The sequence below is a fragment of the Colias eurytheme genome, chromosome 12, assembly GCF_061535395.1.
Source record: "Colias eurytheme isolate Ceu_HAF_F1 chromosome 12, ilColEury1 Martin Lab GWU primary, whole genome shotgun sequence".
Taxonomy (NCBI): Eukaryota; Metazoa; Arthropoda; class Insecta; order Lepidoptera; family Pieridae; genus Colias; species Colias eurytheme.
The window spans coordinates 5,291,862-5,310,881 of NC_142991.1; the positions used below are offsets into that span (position 1 = coordinate 5,291,862).

Below are 19,020 nucleotides of genomic sequence, written 5' to 3' on the forward strand. Positions count from 1 at the left end.
TTATCCACTTGTAAAAAAGGTTAATAAAAGACTCCTGCCCTGCCGCATGCTCTTAATACATCGTAATACATACTGATTAGGTTAATTTATGTTTATTCATGCTTTTGTCATTCATAATATTTTTTATGTGTCCGTATTTTATAAATTATACATATTTAATATTAAAATGATGCTTTACTTTTATTCGATAAATAAATGACAATGAAATTAAACCAAAATAGTATGAACACTTATTTATTATTCAATAGACGACAAATTTATATATTTTTTTTAATGGTAACTATACAATGGCATGCCAAACTTCCTTGAATTCAAAGCATAGCCAATTGCCAAACTCCAAAGCCAAGCTTGTCGGTGGGAAGCCGAATAATTTTAGAGCGTTATTTCGCTTTAATTAAGGCGTATTGTAAGGCAAATAATACCATTAGTCAACATCTTTTAATTAGTGTTATTTTTATTATAAAAAAACATCATGCGTAAAAGGAAGTCACTCAAGAAAGGAGATGATGATTCCGAGGGATCTGAACCTGGCGGTGAACCTGAAGAATTCCAAGATTCAGGTGAAGACTGGACGCCGGATGCCGATTCGGTAAAAACATCAAAATTTTGTTAAAATATATGATATGAGTTACCAAAAACATAAGCAAAATAGCTTTAGTGCTCTACAGTCGAAAGATAAATTCATTTGTATTTTTAAAGGTTAGGTTGTTTGCTGATAAGGTAATCGTTTGTATGCATTTGTAACACACAAATTCGTATTGGAAATTGACGTTTTTGAATAAATTTTGAAGTCTTCATTCTATCACATTAGGACTCAGGTGTTTTCTGATTATTCCATAGAATGAACAACCTGCTAGAGCGGGACGTAAACGTGGAAGACCTCCAATGAATAGCACTAAAAAAAAGCGCAAAAATTCATCATCAGAAGAAAGTGAAGGAGAAGGTGAAGAGGATGAAGAGGGGGAAGATGAAGAAGGGGAACTTGATGAGGAAGAGGGGTCTGATGACGAAAAGAATGGCTCTGACGGGAACAAATCAGATTCAAGTCAATCAAAGGACATACCAAAGCATTTCCATGTATGTAATCACTTGAACCATTCACTTTAGTATCGCCTCTGTCTCAATAATTATTTTGTATTTTTTTTGTATCAATGTTTTTGTTTATGACTATAGCATTTTTTACTTTTTTTTAGTCTGGAAACTTCGTTTTATTAAAATCTGATGTAAAATGGGAAGGAGATAAAGTAATTTCAAAACTGGATGAGCTTAATTTGTGGAAAATTGATGGAAAAGCTTTACTACAAAAATTTATTCCGATGGAATCAAATGGAAAAATCCTCCATAAATGCACATGTGTGGTAAGTTGACATTTTTATACACAAGTAACAATTACAAAAACGGCAAAAGTTAATAATTTGTTTTTCTAATGTTAATAACACTTACACATTGACTTGTTATATCTTATGAGCAGCAGTTACTAATGCTTTAATATTATTTTATGCTTAAGAATAACAAAAATATGAAACCCTTGAGAACAATCACTTGTAGGTTAAGTAATTGCTAAAAATATAATAATAAATTAAAGATGTGCTGAATTGGATAAAATATGTGCAGTTCCTCGTGCTAATAGATAGTGAATGAAAATGTGAAAGGAAATATCTTTTTTTTATATATATTTATGTTTTACACTTGTTCCTTTTCAGTATTCAGGGTGGAATGTTGACAACCGAGACAATTACTATCCTATAACTGAAATTTTGGACCGTAACCCACGCACAGACTCAAAGGAAATATGTGTAGCGTTAGATCTAAATGATCTTGTAAAAGTAAGGGACAAGTAAAGAGTATTACTCCAATTAGTTAAGTCTAAATGTATGAAATTAATTTTTTTCTTTTGGCACTTCATTCCAGATTACTTTGTGTAATTCATTTTTTTAAAATGGGAAATAAATGTTCAATAAAATTGTGTCTTGTAACTGTTCCTTGCCTAACAAATATGATTACTGGATGATTCTATTACTATGTAAATTGTTATGTTTAAATTATATTGCTTAGCTGACATATTTTTAATAATTCAAATGCAGGATTTTTTTTTGATTTAATTGCATTAGATATTTATTAAAAATGAAAACAATAATTATCAAGCAAAATCTATTACTAGTTTATTCTGTTTTATTTTCCTTACATAAATCTGTAGTATTTTTTAAAACTGCATACAGCTCAATTCAACAAGAGGATCAGAATCCATTATTCTTGATTTTTTCTCAATCTATACTAATATTATAAAGCTGAAGAGTTTGTTTGAACTACTGGTCTGCTTTGAAAATTCTTTTGGTGTTAGATAGCCTATTCATCGAGGAAGGCTGTAGGCTATATTATATATCATTACACTAAGACCGACAGGAGCAGAGCCGCTAAAAGCGCAGCTAATTACTATATATTTATGTTACAAATGGACAAAAATTTATAAGCTTTTTAAATACTCTGGTAAGTTGCAACATTTTGATTAAAAGTATCTTTAGTGTAAAGCTAACAGCTTTTATCAGAACCAAATGAGTCCTTGTAAATAATCTAGAACAAGTTAAGCTAATTTTTTACAAGTTAAGACTCAAATATTACAACAAAATCAAATATGAAGGTAACCGGAAAAAAGTTTTTTCAAATACCAAGAAGAAAATAACCTCATGAGGTCTCCAGCGAATCTTGCTAATAGAGAGAAATCGAGAATTTATAATAATATTACGATTATATTTTCCTACGAGTGTATAGGGCGTTATAACCACAAATAGAACAATATTTATGGTTGCCTACATCCGTACCGGTTTGTGGACTACATACCGGTTTGTGAGGTTACTTCGAGCGTTTTTGCGTGTTTGGACCCTTGAGCGGTCCCCTCAGAGTTAGCTCTGTGTTCGTTTGATGTAAATCCACCTTTACAGGAGTCAATAAAATTGACATCTGGCTATACTGATCGAAAATGTCACTTGTCAAAATACGCCAGTCAGTTGACAGTTCATTAATTCATTGGTATTTTGGAGATTTGTCAAACCCTTAAAAAATATTGCAATTTGCAAATCGTGATAAACTACAGACTGCCAATGCTATTTAAAATATAAGTGTATCATAAAATAAATAAATTCTTCAAAAAATAAACGTGATGAAAATAAAATTATAAGTATTTTATTTCTTGGTAAATATAAATGGGAACAAACTTAGCGAGCTTTCAATGTTTCGAAATTAGGTGAATAGTTTGTTTGTTTTAAATTCAACTCAAATATTGTTTTGTTTAGCAGCCTGTAAAACACAAAATGGAAAATACACAGGGTACGTAGCCAGTAAAATAAACTTGCAATAATTATATAAATAATTCATTACGACGATTCTTATTCATTTTACAGATCAAGATTGTGCAGTTTGTATGCAAAAATATAATCATCCAGCAAAATTACCTTGTGATCATATTTTTTGTTTTCTTTGTGTAAAGGTAAGTTGTTAACATGTTGTGTGTTATTTTTAATAAAATCTATATCGCGCATTGAGTTTATATTTAATTTAATTAAGTATACTTATATTTCTTTAGGGTGTTATGAGGAGAAATCACAACTGTCCAATGTGCCGTACACCAATTCCTTTAGACTACTTAGATAACCCTGTATTTATTAATGAAATAGAAAATGAAGTTGTTGAATTTGAAAATGACAAATACTGGTGGTATTATGAAGGAAGGGATGGTAAGTAATACATTTAATAATAGTTCAGATTTAAATAACCAATAGACCAAGAATATTTTATTAAGTATCATATTGATATTTCTACAGTAGAATAGTTCAGCGAGATTCATAATTGAATAAATTTCATTTGATAAAATATAGCATATAATTAAGGTACTTTTTATATTTTATTTTATTGAATGTCTTCAACAATTTTCTTTTTTACCATTATTTCACTATACTGCAATAGTAGTTATGTTTGTTAGTTTGTGCTTTTGAATAATTACATAAAATATTATTTTAAGGATGGTGGAGCTACGATGAAAGAAGTAATGATGATTTAGAATCAGATTTCAACGCAGGGAAGGCTGAATGTAAACTATTGGTAGCAGGTGCAATATATTGTGTTGACTTTAATTCAATGATTCAATTTCAACTTAATGATCCTGGAAGAAGAAGAAAAGTCAAAAGAGACACAATTAAACATCCATCTAAAGGTAATCCTTCTAGAAGTAATAAAGAGTTGGTAGATTATTACTGAAAATTTTAATTATTAATTGATTATATTTTAAAGGTATTGCTGGAATAAGAAAAAACATTCCTGCATTAAATTCAAATAATAATAATGATAATATCAGTGAAAATATAAATCAAATTTCACCTGCTGGCTCTCCGGAAAATGAAACAGATGTTGAACACGGTTCTGACACTGTTGTAGCAACACAAGCCAATGATATTGAAGCCATATCTCAAAGTTTGAGGTAAGAAATGACAAACTAAAATAATAAAATAATTTTGGACATAATATGTGTTTTAATCTATAACGCTGATGATTTATTATAAAACTGAAGAGTTTGTTTGTTTGAATGCACTAATCTCAGGAACTACTGATGCAATTTGAAAAATTCTGTGTGATAACCCATTTTTTGTGGAAGGCTATATTATATCATCACGTTAAGACTAACAGGAGCAGAGTACTGCGGGTAAAACCGCACGGCACAGTTATACTATACATAAACTATACATAAATTATAGTTTTCTGAAGATTTATTTTATTAATTATTTGTATTTTCCTGAAACCTAATTTCTTATCTACATGAGAAGAAAACACATTATTTAGCATGGTTTTTATACTATATTTATATCTTTTCAGTTTTATGTCAATACAAGAAGCAGAAACTCCTTCGAGTCCTTCGCCAGAAAACACATGATATCTTGTTTTAATGGATATCTTTTTATTTGCCTTTATATTGGAGATCTTCATAAAATTCATCTTATGAGGTTAAGGATGATACATGTTTATATATATTATTTACAAAACACATGCTGCAAAAAAGTATGTTTGTCCTCACGTATAAAAATTTAGTATCTAGTGAAATCTTGCAAAATTTCAATAATATATTTTTGCAACCAGTGTTCAAATCAAAGAGGTAGTAATAGGCATCATAATATTCTTTAGAGATCAACTATTAATTAGAAATTATTTAAATTTTTATATTTGAATAAATGTTATTGGAAAATAAGTTTTTTCATTTCAACCTTTGCCTTTAGTTTTTATTTACTTATGACAATTATTGCAATGTTGTTGGGACATTGATTCGGGACCCTGATTTCAGCCATTTATTTTCAAAATTTCAACTAGTATTAGGTATGCACATATAGCATGTTATTTTAATTTAAGATATAGCTAGTCCATTTTTTGTCAAAATTTTTCATTCTCTAGATTACTGTTTTAACCAACAGTTTATACCTTTATTCAATTCTGCTTTAATTCCTTTAACTCTTAAATAACCTGAAATCTGTCTAAGATTAGGTCCTATAGACTTATGTTAATATGATAAAAAAAACGAAAGGTATAAGAAAGGAAAAAAGTGAAAAATAAAAATGCATAGGAAAATATTGCAACATTGGACTAAAAATTAAATGCGCATTTAGGGGAGATGGAGAAATAAGTACAGAATGGATAAATTTTAAAATTAAGAATATAATTATTGTAAAGCATAAATTATAAACATACTTGCTAAATGCTAATCTATATGACATACCTAAATTTTACTCGCTTTTTAAAGGAGATAAAGGAAACAGTATCTATAATGGAAACTAAATTTAATTAAACTAATTTATCAATGTTGTATATATTGCAATGTCTACCATGGTCGCACTTTACTCTGACTTGCATGTGTTAATATCCAAGTGTTGTGTGGCTTAGGTGCCCGCAGGACTTGTTTATGTCTTGGGTGTTCTTTGCACATATTGTACAAGCGTTCTTGTCTATACACTAAGTAACAGGACCGGCATCTCCTTTGTACTCTTCCCTTGACTTTCAAAGTACAAACGGGATTTATAATAGGTAATTGTACTTGCAACAATTTTGCACTATTCAAGGTATCGTGGGCAATACTATAATTTGTAGCCATTGCATTTCCCAGGGCCTTGCTGATACCCGATACAGATTTAGCCAAAGTAAATAGTCTCTGCAACATCTATAAAAATAAAAATAAAAGATATGAATTTGCTTTGTACATGTGCATCAGTTTATAAATGAATATATGTATTGAAACGAAGGAATTTAACAAAATTTTAAAAGTTGATAAAATACGCACACTTGATAATAGAAGTCTAATGTATATTTCAAAAAATATAATTTACAAATTTGTAAATAACCTCATGAGATATTGCATTGGCCATTGACACTTGACAAATAAGTTGACATTTACAATTTACAAATGTTTGACACTGACAAACAGCCTTCTTTTTTATTCATTACTAGATTATTCAGCTTCTAGGTTTTTGAACATTTTGATTTGACCTACATACAAGATACAAAGTACCTTCAATAATTTGTGAACTAAATATGGAGGATAATAATAATAGAGTACATATACAAAAATAACTAAAAACATTTCACCACTTCTCTTATAAACTGTGAAACTGAAATCCTGTAATCTACAAATAATAATTGCAATAACGAAAAAATACGTTGGTGCAACCCATTTCACAGTCACTAACGCAGTAACGGTAACTTTTACAGTCACCGTTATTGTTAAATTGGACAATAATCTTATCTAGGTACACTTAACTAAAATATGGTGCACCAAGCCCTAAAGTCAGTCGGGAACAGCGACCCTGATAAAATATGAATTTTTTTTAATCTCTAGGAGTTGGTTAATCTCCCCATACTTCATGCAGACATTCTAATTTATTAATTACTAGCTTTCCACCCGCATGCAGCTTCGCCCGCGCAGTCAAAGAAAAACCCGCATAGTTCCCGTTCCCGTGGGAATTCCGGGAAAACCTATCCTATTTCCCGGGATAGATATACCAAATTTCATGCAAATTGGTTCAGTAGTTAAGGCGTGATTGAGTAACAGACAGACAGACAGAGTTACTTTCGCATTTATAGTATTAGTATGGATTTAATTCAGTGCATATATGTATATCGTCGAAATATGCTACTGGTACAACTGATCTTATCAGTCGTAATATGATCATTCGTAACTTGGTAAAATAATTATATCCGTGTTTAATAAGTGTTTAACGCTTTGTTAATTACTTATAGAAAAGGTCATATTCACATAAATCCTCTTACGAAAATATTGACACATGATATGTAAATATAAATATCAATCATCGTTATCATACGCAGAATGAAAGATCATTTTGTAAAATTTCAAAATCAAAATTGTTAATTGATGTTGAATTTGAGATAACGATAAAACTTATGTGGATCCGTCAAGTAAATTATTATCTGAAACGAGGTTTGATCTTTTGACCCGACAGCATTTAAGTAACAGTGATTGAAGAATACAGAATTATTTGGTGTCAGGAGGAAAATAGACGTGCGGACCACAATGAATTCATCCAACAATGAGGCAGTGCCGGGTTGTAATACACATAGAGTAACTAAGACTATTGTTACCTCACCTGAAATTTATAAGCCCGTTGGACCTTACAGGTAGGTTATTGTAAAATGTATTCCGAATTCCGATCTATATACATATATATTATGTATTTATATAGGTATCCAATGCCCATTGTTTTATATTGGAATTTTGGTTAAATTATCATAACTACTTAGTTACATTTTATTTCTATAAGTTATTTAACAATAAAGTAATTTCTCCTAGAAAAACTCAATATATACGATACCTACTGAGTAAGCATATTTTACTTCTGATATTTAACAGTATTTGCTAATTACTATTTTAACATAATATACGTACTTACAACGAAATAACAATTGATGTTTAAATAGCTAACCATTTACCTATATTAATTTTTATGTTTATTGTTAGATAAATAAAATATCTAAAATAAGTCTAACTTAGATGTCAAATCGAAGTAAAGATCGCGCATTTATCTGGACTTATAACATACGAATCATTATCTACTCTCTACACTGTTTACATAATTTATGATTTCAACAAAAAATAAAATAAAAGTATGTACCTAACTAGGTACTAAGATATGAAATATTGTTTTCATCGACATAATTTTATTGGTATACTTATTATGCGAAAACGTGGATATTTCTGAAGTACGTGGTACATAATAACACTTTTAAAATAATACCATGTGACCTTTATAAATCCACTTATGTTATAATTCTCGACAAGCATTTGTAAATAAAACACATTTACATCTAATTTATTATGCGTTACTGACGTTTCTTTAACGTTAGTCTGCATGCATTAATTAAATTAAAAGGCACTTCATTACCTTCATTTAGAAAATTCTTGATAAGGTAGTTAGGTACTTACTTATGTACTTGAAATAGATTTCAAATTGATTGTAATTTTTCTCTTTTTCGAATAGGTATAGGTATGTCACGATAATTCTTTCGAAATAGTGCAATTAATAATTACTACATATAGGTACATAGAAACGGTTGTTTGAGGTAGCAAAGCCAAAACAAAATAATATATGTATAGGTATGTATATACAGGGTGTAATCGTTAAGTGTGCACAGGCGATTATTCCGTAACTATTACAGATATCAAAAAACTTTAAACTGATATCGAAAGTACTTAACCTAATGAGTAAAATGGCCATAATAAATTTTTAAAAATAATACGAGAAATATCTAAAAAATTAACTTTAAACCCTCCCATACATTTAGTATGAGATATGAATATCCCATGTACATGGGTTGATCCAAAAGTAATGATAATCAATATTAAACAAGGTCATTACAGTTAAAATAATTATGTATTTCTCTAGATAGTCTTCTAACTAGATAATATACTTCGATATTTTTTTTCCTTAACTTAGAAAAAAAAACTTTGACTTCATCTACAAAAACCCGTCAAAATCGGCCATCACTTCGCTGTCGTCTTAAAATTTCTTGTATCGACGGTGTTTCTTGTGCCGAGGTAAGAGATAGAATGAACTAGATCTTACAAACAGGGTGGGTGTTCAAGCATTTTCAATGCCGATTTTTGATTGGCAGCCATCGCAACTGACGCTTTGTGATCTGGTGCGTTGTCTTGGTGAACCAACATTCAAGACCGAAGTTTGCCATGTCTCTTTTTCTTACTAACCTACCCGCAATCTTTTAATTTGGTCTGTGTAGTAAGAGCCCTGTGTAGTAGTGGCTACCTTCTTAAAATATTCCACATTTCTTCAGCGTCCCAAAAAACTACGGCTTTAATCTATCCCACTAATTTTCACTTTGAAAATCTTCACCGTCACTTTGGAAGCTCGCATCCAGGCCATTGATTGTTTCTTGGTTTCAGCATAAACATGGTGAACCCAGGTAACGCTCATGGTCACAAATCGTGACAAAAAATTATCCTGATCTCATTAAAAATTTAGAAATTCACCCTCTAAATGTCGAATCGTTGTTTCTTCTTTTCGTCGGGAAACATTCCGGCTCGCACTGTTCACATTAAAATTAATGTTAATACTTGGAAACGTGGCCTGTAGATATAATTTTTTTGTGATAACTTAGTGATTACATGAGCAAGCATAAAACATTTATTTTATATTTTTATGTGCACAGGAAATACCCAATTATCATTACTTTTGGATCAACCTATACATTTAATATGAAAGATTTTAGGTTTTTTTTTTGTTTTTTTGGTTTTCTGCTTTAATTACTTCGCAAATTTGGAGGGAAGTTCATTTAGAAACTGTAAATAGACCTCCTCATCGTATTGCACAATAAGGACGTCACTTCGAAAATCTACTATGAATACAAAATGTATGGGAAATAAATTGTATGGGAGCGTTTAATGTAACATTTTTGGTTATTTCTCGTTTTATTTTTAAAAAATTATTATGGCCATTTTACTCATTAGGTTAAGTACTTTCGATATCAGTTTAAAGTTTTTTGATATCTGCAATAGTTACGGAATAATCGCTTGTGCACACTTAACGATTACACCCTGTATAATATAAAAAAGCACGAGAACCTCATACAAATTTGCTTCGTTGCTCCAGTTATTACTTCTTAGCATGTTCGATTGCAGATCAAAATGTCTTGATGTAAGAGGGTGTTGGAATAGGTAGTGGAAATCTCAAATCGACTAACTTTGCATCCTTCGCAGCTTGTCTTAATGGCTGGTAGCGAAATAATGTTAGGTAGATTATTAATGATACTACTATACCTACTAGAGGAATTGTTTGGAACATAGAGATCTAGAGAGATGCCAATCGCTTGCGCTGAGTACGAAACCGTGTCTCATAAAAAAATTACGCACACAACTGCAGTAAACAAAATGAAAACAATTAGAGCAGGCTCCAAGGAGATGTTCGTTTGCAAAAATAGCGGACCTAAATCTGACTTCTGATATACATATATTGTATAGATCCCAGACATCCTATAGACAGATGTTGCCAACCAGTTTTGTGGTCCCCCTCCCCCCACCCCGGTAATTAATTATGGCATAAATGACCCCACAAAATGTTTTAAATTGCAATCACACAGAGGCTGATTCAAGAATGTTCTGCCATATTTTTCATTCTGTCAAACACAACGACAGTGCAGAGATAATTATTCTAATCCCTGACACCGATATTTTTGTATTAGGCCTTTATTTCTGGCATAAACTTGAAAATATACTCGCCATCTTTGAATGCTCCCCCCACTTCCCCATGTAACTATTTCACTGTACGAACTATTGAATCGTAAACAACGGACTATTGTTAATTATTTTTATTAATTGTTAATTATTTAAAATAATAATTTAAAAAATATAATCGTGAGTTTTCAATCTATAGTGGTTTAAAGTTAACTCAAAAATGGAGCATTTTCGTAAATTTTCTAAAAAATCTTAGAGAAAGTGTAAGAAATGTTATAGTATGCTATATATTCGTGATCTACTCAATCTATTTTTATTTTTTTCTTTGTATGCCATATTTAATTACCGGGGTGGGGAGAGGGGGACCACAAAACTGGTTGGCAACATCTGTCTATAGGATGTCTGGGATCTATACAATATATATCAGAAGTCAGATTTAGGTCCGCTATTTTTGCAAACGAAACTCCACTGAGAGTCCTCAGTCCAGTCTAAATACTTCGCGTTGTGTGCGTGTCATCACACAAAAATATGAGAGCGACTATTCGTTCGCACACTAGATTGTAAGTGAAGTACGTATACAGCACCGCTACAGTTTGTTCTCTTTTTGTACATATTGCTGCGACACCGGCCCCGCCCCCTAACCATATCTCCCTTTAGTTTCTGTGATCTGTGGTTTGGAACATTACCCGCCGCTGAGTTCCATTACCGTACAGCACGCCATAAACAGAAGTATCACCCTCACCACCTTGCACGGAGCTTCTTTCCGCGCACAATAATCACATGGAATCTGCTTCCTTGTGCGGTGTTCCCGAATGGTTACGGTCTAGAGACCTTCAAGAAGATAGCGTATTCCTATATAAAAGGCCGGCAACACACTCACAATGTACAGTCACGAGCAATAATATATGCCTAGGGGGCGATGTGCAAAAATATCTGTCACTAGAACAAATTCAATAATATCTGTCTACCCGTATACAGCAAAAATATCTGACATTATTAGGCAGCATAATAAAGTGGCATCAAAATTATATGACGAAAATGTAGAGCAAATAATTGTGACAACCTCTCGAAGCATAAATATGTGACGTCACCTAGGGGGCAATAATATCTGACACAATTTTATATTTCTGTATTGTAAAATATAATTGATTCCTCACAAAAAGCATAAATATGTGACACTAGCTTTCCGCCCGCGGCTTCGCCTGCGTTTTCACAGAAATACCGCATAGTTCCCGTTCACGGCATAAATATGTGACATCAACTAGGTGGCAATAATATCTGACGCAATTTCATATTTCTGTATTTTGCATCGATTCCTCACAAAAAGCATAAATATGTGACATCAACTAGGAAGCAATAATATCTGACACAATTTCATATTTCTGTATTTTGCATCGATTCCTCACACAAAGCATAAATATGTGACACCAACTAGGTGGCAATAATATCTGACACAATTTCATATTTCTGTATTTTGCATCGATTCCTCACAAAAAGCATAAATATGTGACATCAACTAGGAAGCAATAATATCTGACACAATTTCATATTTCTGTATTTTGCTTCGATTCCTCACACAAAGCATAAATATGTGACACCAACTAGGTGGCAATAATATCTGACACAATTTTATATTTCTGTATTTTGCGTTGATTCCACACAAAAAGCATAAATATGTGACATCAACTAGGAAGCAATAATATCTGACACAATTTTATTTTCAATTTAATATTGAATTAATATAAAATAAATAAATTTTATTTTAACTACGTTGTTTTAAAACATGATTACCATATTAATTAATATGTGCCGTCGTTGTATACTACATATTGTATGTCTAGATATTATATCGTACTAGCATAACACCCGCGGCTGCGCCCGCGTTTTCAAAGAAAAACACGCATAGTTTCCGTTCCTGTGGGATTTCCAGGATAAAAGCGCTCATAAGCGTTAATCCAAGTTACCTTCTATGTGTGTGCCAAATTCCATTTTTTTTCTTTTATTTGTATGAAAGAGTAACAAACATCCTTACATGATACGAACTTTCGCATTTATAATATTAGAAGGATATCATATCATGACAAAATTAAAGTATTCATATACTTATATGATTACCCACTTGGGTAGATCTATTTTATTTGAAGGTTCAGTGTAACCTTCGTGTATTATTTAGAAATTGTTTTGTTATATTTGACGTTAGCGGTGTTTGACACGATTCCTCCGTTATTCATTTTCATTTACCTATAATATTGCTATTATTTTATTGAGTATCGAAAATTATGGCACGTTATCATATTATCGTAATTTCATTTAAATAAAAAATATTTACAAAATATAATGTGTCTTTTGTTCATATTCTTACCCCAGCAAAATACAAAACACTAATTCAATAAAAAAACGTTTGGCCTTTTTAAAATCCTATTCTATCTTATCCTACTAGTCCTACTATAATCCTACTTCCTATCCTACTAATCTAGTATGTATTATAAATGCGAAAGTTTGTGAAGATGTGTATGTGTGTGTTTGTTACTCTTTCACGCAAATACTACTGAACCGATTACAATGAAATTTAGCAGACATATAAAGGGTAACTTGGGTTACATAGGATAGGTTTTATCCCAAAATTCCCACGGGAACGGGAACTATGTGATATTTCTGTGAAAGCGCAGGCGAAGCCGTGGGCGGAAAGCTAGTGTCACATATTTATGCTTTTTGTGAGGAATCAATTATATTTTACAATACAGAAATATAAAATTGTGTCAGATATTATTGCCTCCTAGGTTACGTCACATATTTATGCTTCGAGAGGTTGTCACAATTATTTGCTCTACATTTTCGTCATATAATTTTGATGCCACTTTATTATGCTGCCTACTAATGTCAGATATTTTTGCTGTATACGGGCAGACAGATATTATTGAACCCGTTCTTATGACAGATATTTTTGCTAATCTGCAAATGGTAATATATTTATGCTTCTGACTGTACGGCCGGCCGCGGCGTTGTGGGTGCATATGGGCGACGCTGATCGCTTACCATCAGGCGTCGCGTCTGCTCTGTTGCATCCTCTCACATAAAAAATAAATAAAAAAATACGTACTTATTTATACCCTTAAATACAACTACTATATGTATACCCTTAAGTACAGTCACGAGCAATAGAAAAATATCTGTCACTAGAACAAATTCAATAATATCTGTCTGCCCGTATACAGCAAAAATATCTGACATTATTAGGCAGCATAATAAAGTGGCATCAAAATTATATGACGAAAATGTAGAGCAAATAATTGTGACAACCTCTCGAAGCATAAATATGTGACGTCACCTAGGAGGCAATAATATCTGACACAATTTTATATTTCTGTATTGTAAAATATAATTGATTCCTCACAAAAAGCATAAATATGTGACACTAGCTTTCCGCCCGCGGCTTCGCCTGCGTTTTCACAGAAATACCGCATAGTTCCCGTTCACGGCATACATATTATGTGACATCAACTAGGTGGCAATAATATCTGACACAATTTCATAATTCTGTATTTTGCATCGATTCCTCACAAAAAGCATAAATATGTGACATCAACTACGAAGCAATAATATCTGACACAATTTCATATTTTGCATCGATTCCTCATACAAAGCATAAATATGTGACACCAACTAGGTGGCAATAATATCTGACACAATTTCATATTTCTGTATTTTGCATCGATTCCTCACACAAAGCATAAATATGTGACACCAACTAGGTGACAATAATATCTGACACAATTTCATATTTCTGTATTTTGCATCGGCTCCTCACAAAAAGCATAAATATGTGACATCAACTAGGAAGCAATAATATCTGACACAATTTCATATTTCTGTATTTTGCTTCGATTCCTCACACAAAGCATAAATATGTGACACCAACTAGGTGGCAATAATATCTGACACAATTTTATATTTCTGTATTTTGCGTTGATTCCACACAAAAAGCATAAATATGTGACATCAACTAGGAAGCAATAATATCTGACACAAATTCATATTTCTGTATTTTGCATCGATTCCTCACACAAAGCATAAATATGTGACACCAACTAGGTGGCAATAATATCTGACACAATTTTATATTTCTGTATTTTGCGTTGATTCCACACAAAAAGCATAATTATGTGACATCAACTAGGAAGCAATAATATCTGACACAATTTTATTTTCAATTTAATATTGAATTAATATAAAATAAATAAATTTTATTTTAACTACGTTGTTGCAAAACATGATTACCATATTAAATAATATGTGCCGTCGTTGTGTACTACATATTGTATGTCTAGATATTATATCCTACTAGCTTAACACCCGCGGCTTCGCCCGCGTTTTCAAAGAAAAACACCCATAGTTTTCGTTCCTGTGGGATTTCCAGGATAAAAGCTCTCATAAGCGTTAATCCAAGTTACCTTCTATGTGTTTGCCAATTTCCATTGTTTTGTCTTTTATTTGTGTGAAAGAGTAACAAACATCCTTACATGATACGAACTTTCGCATTTATAATATTAGAAGGATATCATATCATGACAAAATTAAAGTATTCATATACTTATATGAATACCCACTTGGGTAGATCTATTTTATTTGAAGGTTCAGTGTAACCTTCGTGTATTATTTAGAAATTGTTTTGTTATATTTGACGTTAGCGGCGTTTGACACGATTGCTCCGTTATTCATTTTCATTTACCTATAATATTGCTATTATTTTATTGAGTATCGAAAATTATGGCACGTTATCATATTATCGTAATTTCATTTAAATAAAAAATATTTACAAAATATAATGTGTCTTTTGTTCATATTCTTACCCCAGCAAAATACAAAACACTGATTCAATAAAAAAACGTTTGGCCTTTTTAAAATCCTATCCTAATATATTATCCCTATAGGATAAGATATATCCTACTAGTCCTACTATAATCCTACTTCCTATCCTACTAATCTAGTATTATAAATGCGAAAGTTTGTGAAGATGTGTATGTGTGTGTTTGTTACTCTTTCACGCAAATACTACTGAACCGATTACAATGAAATTTTGCAGACATAATATAAAGGGTAACTTGGGTTAACACATAGGATAGGTTTTATCCCAAAATTCCCACGGGAACGGGAACTATGCGGTATTTCTGTGAAAACGCAGGCGAAGCCGTGGGCGAAAAGCTAGTGTCACATATTTATGCTTTTTGTGAGGAATCAATTATATTTTACAATACAGAAATATAAAATTGTGTCAGATATTATTGCCTCCTAGGTGACGTCACATATTTATGCTTCGAGAGGTTGTCACAATTATTTGCTCTACATTTTCGTCATATAATTTTGATGCCACTTTATTATGCTGCCTACTAATGTCAGATATTTTTGCTGTATACGGGCAGACAGATATTATTGAACCCGTTCTTATGACAGATATTTTTGCTAATCTGCAAATAGTAATATATTTATGCTTCTGACTGTACAACTAGTTGTGTAATAAAAATTTATATTTTCAGTCAAGCAATATTGGCCGATAAAACGCTATATGTATCTGGCGTGTTAGGTATGGACCCTCAAGCCCAGTTGGTGTGTGGAGGCGCTGAAGCACAAGCTAAGCAGGCGTTGGATAATCTCAAGCACATCCTCGAAGCTGGAGGCTCGTCACTTGCTGGCGTCGTAAAGACTACGATTTTACTCCTCAATATGGACGACTTTCAAGCGGTTAATCAAGTTTATGCACAATGTAAGTATTACATATGTAGTTATTACTTACTAATTATTAGTATTATACCTACATATACGTTTATATTATATAGCCTGATGGTGATCTGAATACCAAAAATCCATTCAACTGATTTTGAACTATTCTTTGTTATTTTATGTTAGAAAATGGATAATCTTGAAATTTATGCAAGTTTATTACAAAAATACGTTTATAACTATGGTTAGGGAGCCAGGTGCAAATTGGGTTCATTATTTCCTCTCAAGAGATAATTCGTCAGACGCATGAGAGTATAGTATTATAAAGCCTCGTGAACGTCAGCTGGCGCTCTGTTGGGGGGGTAAGCGGTTGTAGCCTCACACGCACATAGGAAAAAAAATACATTCATTCATTCATTTCCTCTCAGCTAAAAATTTGTCAAATTGTAGCTAACCCAATATCTCAACGAAAAAAAATAGTCAGCTGGTTACAACATGGTGTATTATACGTCAGCTGGTGTCTCGAACATGAAAGTTAAATTTAAAGAAAAATTTATTTTCCGTTATTTCCTCTCAAACAAAAATTTACCTGATGATAGCTTATATGTAACTGTGGATAAATATATATGTCAGCTGGCTGTATCTTGGTGGAAAAACCGTCAGCTGATACGGGAGGCTACAACCGCTCTTCCCCCCAACCGAGCTCCAGCTGACGTTCACGAGGCTTCATAATACTATACTTTGATCCATTTTACTAATTACCGCTTGAGAGGAACTTGGTCATAAAATCTGCTGCTGGCTCCCGGACCACTATACCCATTTTTTAAGCAATGTATTCTTTACTAAAATTACAATTATTTGCATGTTATAGATTTTCCAAAAGACTGTCCAGCGCGAGCTACATACCAAGTCGCCAAATTGCCGCTCGGAGCTGCTGTCGAAATCGAAGCGATTGCCCTCAGCGGAGATCTCGTTATTGCTGAAGCAGGGCCCTGCCCGTGTGCCCGCATTTAAAATTCCACAATGGACACCGATGTTGTTACTTGTTAGATTGTCAACCAAATAAAAATTTTGTAGTTACTACATATTTTTTTTGTTTGTTTTCAGTTTTTTAAGCAATTCTTATAAGATTTTCTGTCATTAAAGGTACGATATCTGTATGATATATTATTGTATTGAATGTAAGATCATTTAAAAATATCTATTTTATTATGTACCTATTACCTACCTAACTATCTATGAAATTTTTGTTGGCATGAAAAGGAAGTGATTAAATGGCAAATAAGTAATAATGTGTGACTTATTTCCTTATGAATTAGGTATCTATTAAACTCTGTAATTTATCTATAGGTACTAACTAATTTTATAAAGCTGAAGAGTTTGTTTGTTTGTTTGGAAATTAATAGCCAATTTAGAATAAGATTTTATGTACGAATATGAGCTACTGTTGGTAGGTACCTACGTCTTTAAATAAAAGAAGCAATAAATTTTACTGCTGAAACAATATTAAAAATTATTCCGTAAGAATTTAGACTAGATTCAAGATGATCGGTCAAGTGCGAGGCGCAAAAGGGTTCCTTACAAATAAGCTAAAGAGCTGAGAGCAACTGCAAAAAAACAAAAAATAAATAACCCATCCAAATTATAAGCGTGCCAACCGTTGCTTAAGCTCGATTTTTTATTATTTGTTTTTATATCGACATCCATCTCTGAAATTTTAAATATATTTAGGTTAACGGATGGACAGATAGATAGACAGCGAATTCTCAGTAGGTAGTAAAGTCCTGTTTTACCCTTTTGGTACGGAAATGTAAAAACTAGCAATTTTGTTTGACATCTAGCGTGGGTGTGGACATGGGGTCAACTATGTAGGTAGCTATGCAGTTTAAAAATAAATTTGTAGCTATCCGTACAAATAAGGTGTTGCTGTGGTAGTGTGTGTGGTATCATAAAAATAGAGATACCTATTTGACGAAATATAAAATAAAAAAATAGTAGTAAAAACTTTCATCCTCTATTTTAGCGCCTTTATCAAAATTCTTTATTATGTAACGGATTCCTACATCATAATCATAGCCATGCCATATTTCTATAGTAGTAGTTTGGGCTTTATTTATTTTTAGATAGATAAAGTACCTACACACTAAGCCTACACATATTATGTAGCGTGTTATTGAGGAAGCTCACTCGATTAAAGCCGATAAAAAAGCGTTGCAAGAAATAAGTAGTGACAACAAATGCGTTTTGTCATTTAATATCTCTTGAATGTATCGTTATACCTACAATACAGGCTTTTATTTAATATTTTTATACTTAAATCACAAGAAAATTGAAATACCAAACATGACTCTACAAAATGTATTTATAGACTAAGTACATATTTTTTCCTTCTCTACGAACAAAGTGCTAAGGCATTCTAATGAGTATTTCGTTTCAACAAAAGAATTTATGCATGAAGGTTGTATTAAAAACAAAATCCTAACTAACAGTAATTGCGTCAAAGTGGAAGAATGCTTTACACTCGTTTAATTTGAAAAACGCGAAGGGGGTTGCGAGGTCAGCTGAGTGGG

At 32.1% G+C, this 19,020-nt stretch overlaps 3 protein-coding genes across 3 annotated transcripts; all 3 read left to right on the forward strand.

Moving 5' to 3' along the window:
• The first annotated feature begins 319 nt into the window (after nt 1–319).
• LOC149904001 (uncharacterized) lies at nt 320–1,963 on the forward strand. Its single transcript, XM_090107857.1, has 4 exons — nt 320–589; nt 841–1,077; nt 1,194–1,358; nt 1,704–1,963. Exons 1-4 carry the CDS (start codon nt 473–475, stop codon nt 1,839–1,841), a joined length of 657 nt encoding a protein of 218 aa, XP_089963983.1. The 5' UTR covers nt 320–472; the 3' UTR covers nt 1,842–1,963.
• Nucleotides 1,964–3,049: 1,086 nt separating this feature from the next.
• Nucleotides 3,050–5,010, forward strand: LOC149904002 (E3 ubiquitin-protein ligase rnf146-like). The gene is made up of 6 exons (XM_090108133.1): nt 3,050–3,324; nt 3,399–3,484; nt 3,581–3,731; nt 4,016–4,207; nt 4,285–4,471; nt 4,864–5,010. Exons 1-6 carry the CDS (start codon nt 3,309–3,311, stop codon nt 4,919–4,921), a joined length of 690 nt encoding a protein of 229 aa, XP_089964259.1. The 5' UTR covers nt 3,050–3,308; the 3' UTR covers nt 4,922–5,010.
• A 2,411-nt stretch (nt 5,011–7,421) lies between these two features.
• On the forward strand, nt 7,422–17,742 carry UK114 (reactive intermediate imine deaminase A homolog UK114). The gene is made up of 3 exons (XM_090108051.1): nt 7,422–7,665; nt 16,267–16,493; nt 17,322–17,742. Exons 1-3 carry the CDS (start codon nt 7,562–7,564, stop codon nt 17,462–17,464), a joined length of 474 nt encoding a protein of 157 aa, XP_089964177.1. The 5' UTR covers nt 7,422–7,561; the 3' UTR covers nt 17,465–17,742.
• Nucleotides 17,743–19,020: the final 1,278 nt, after the last annotated feature.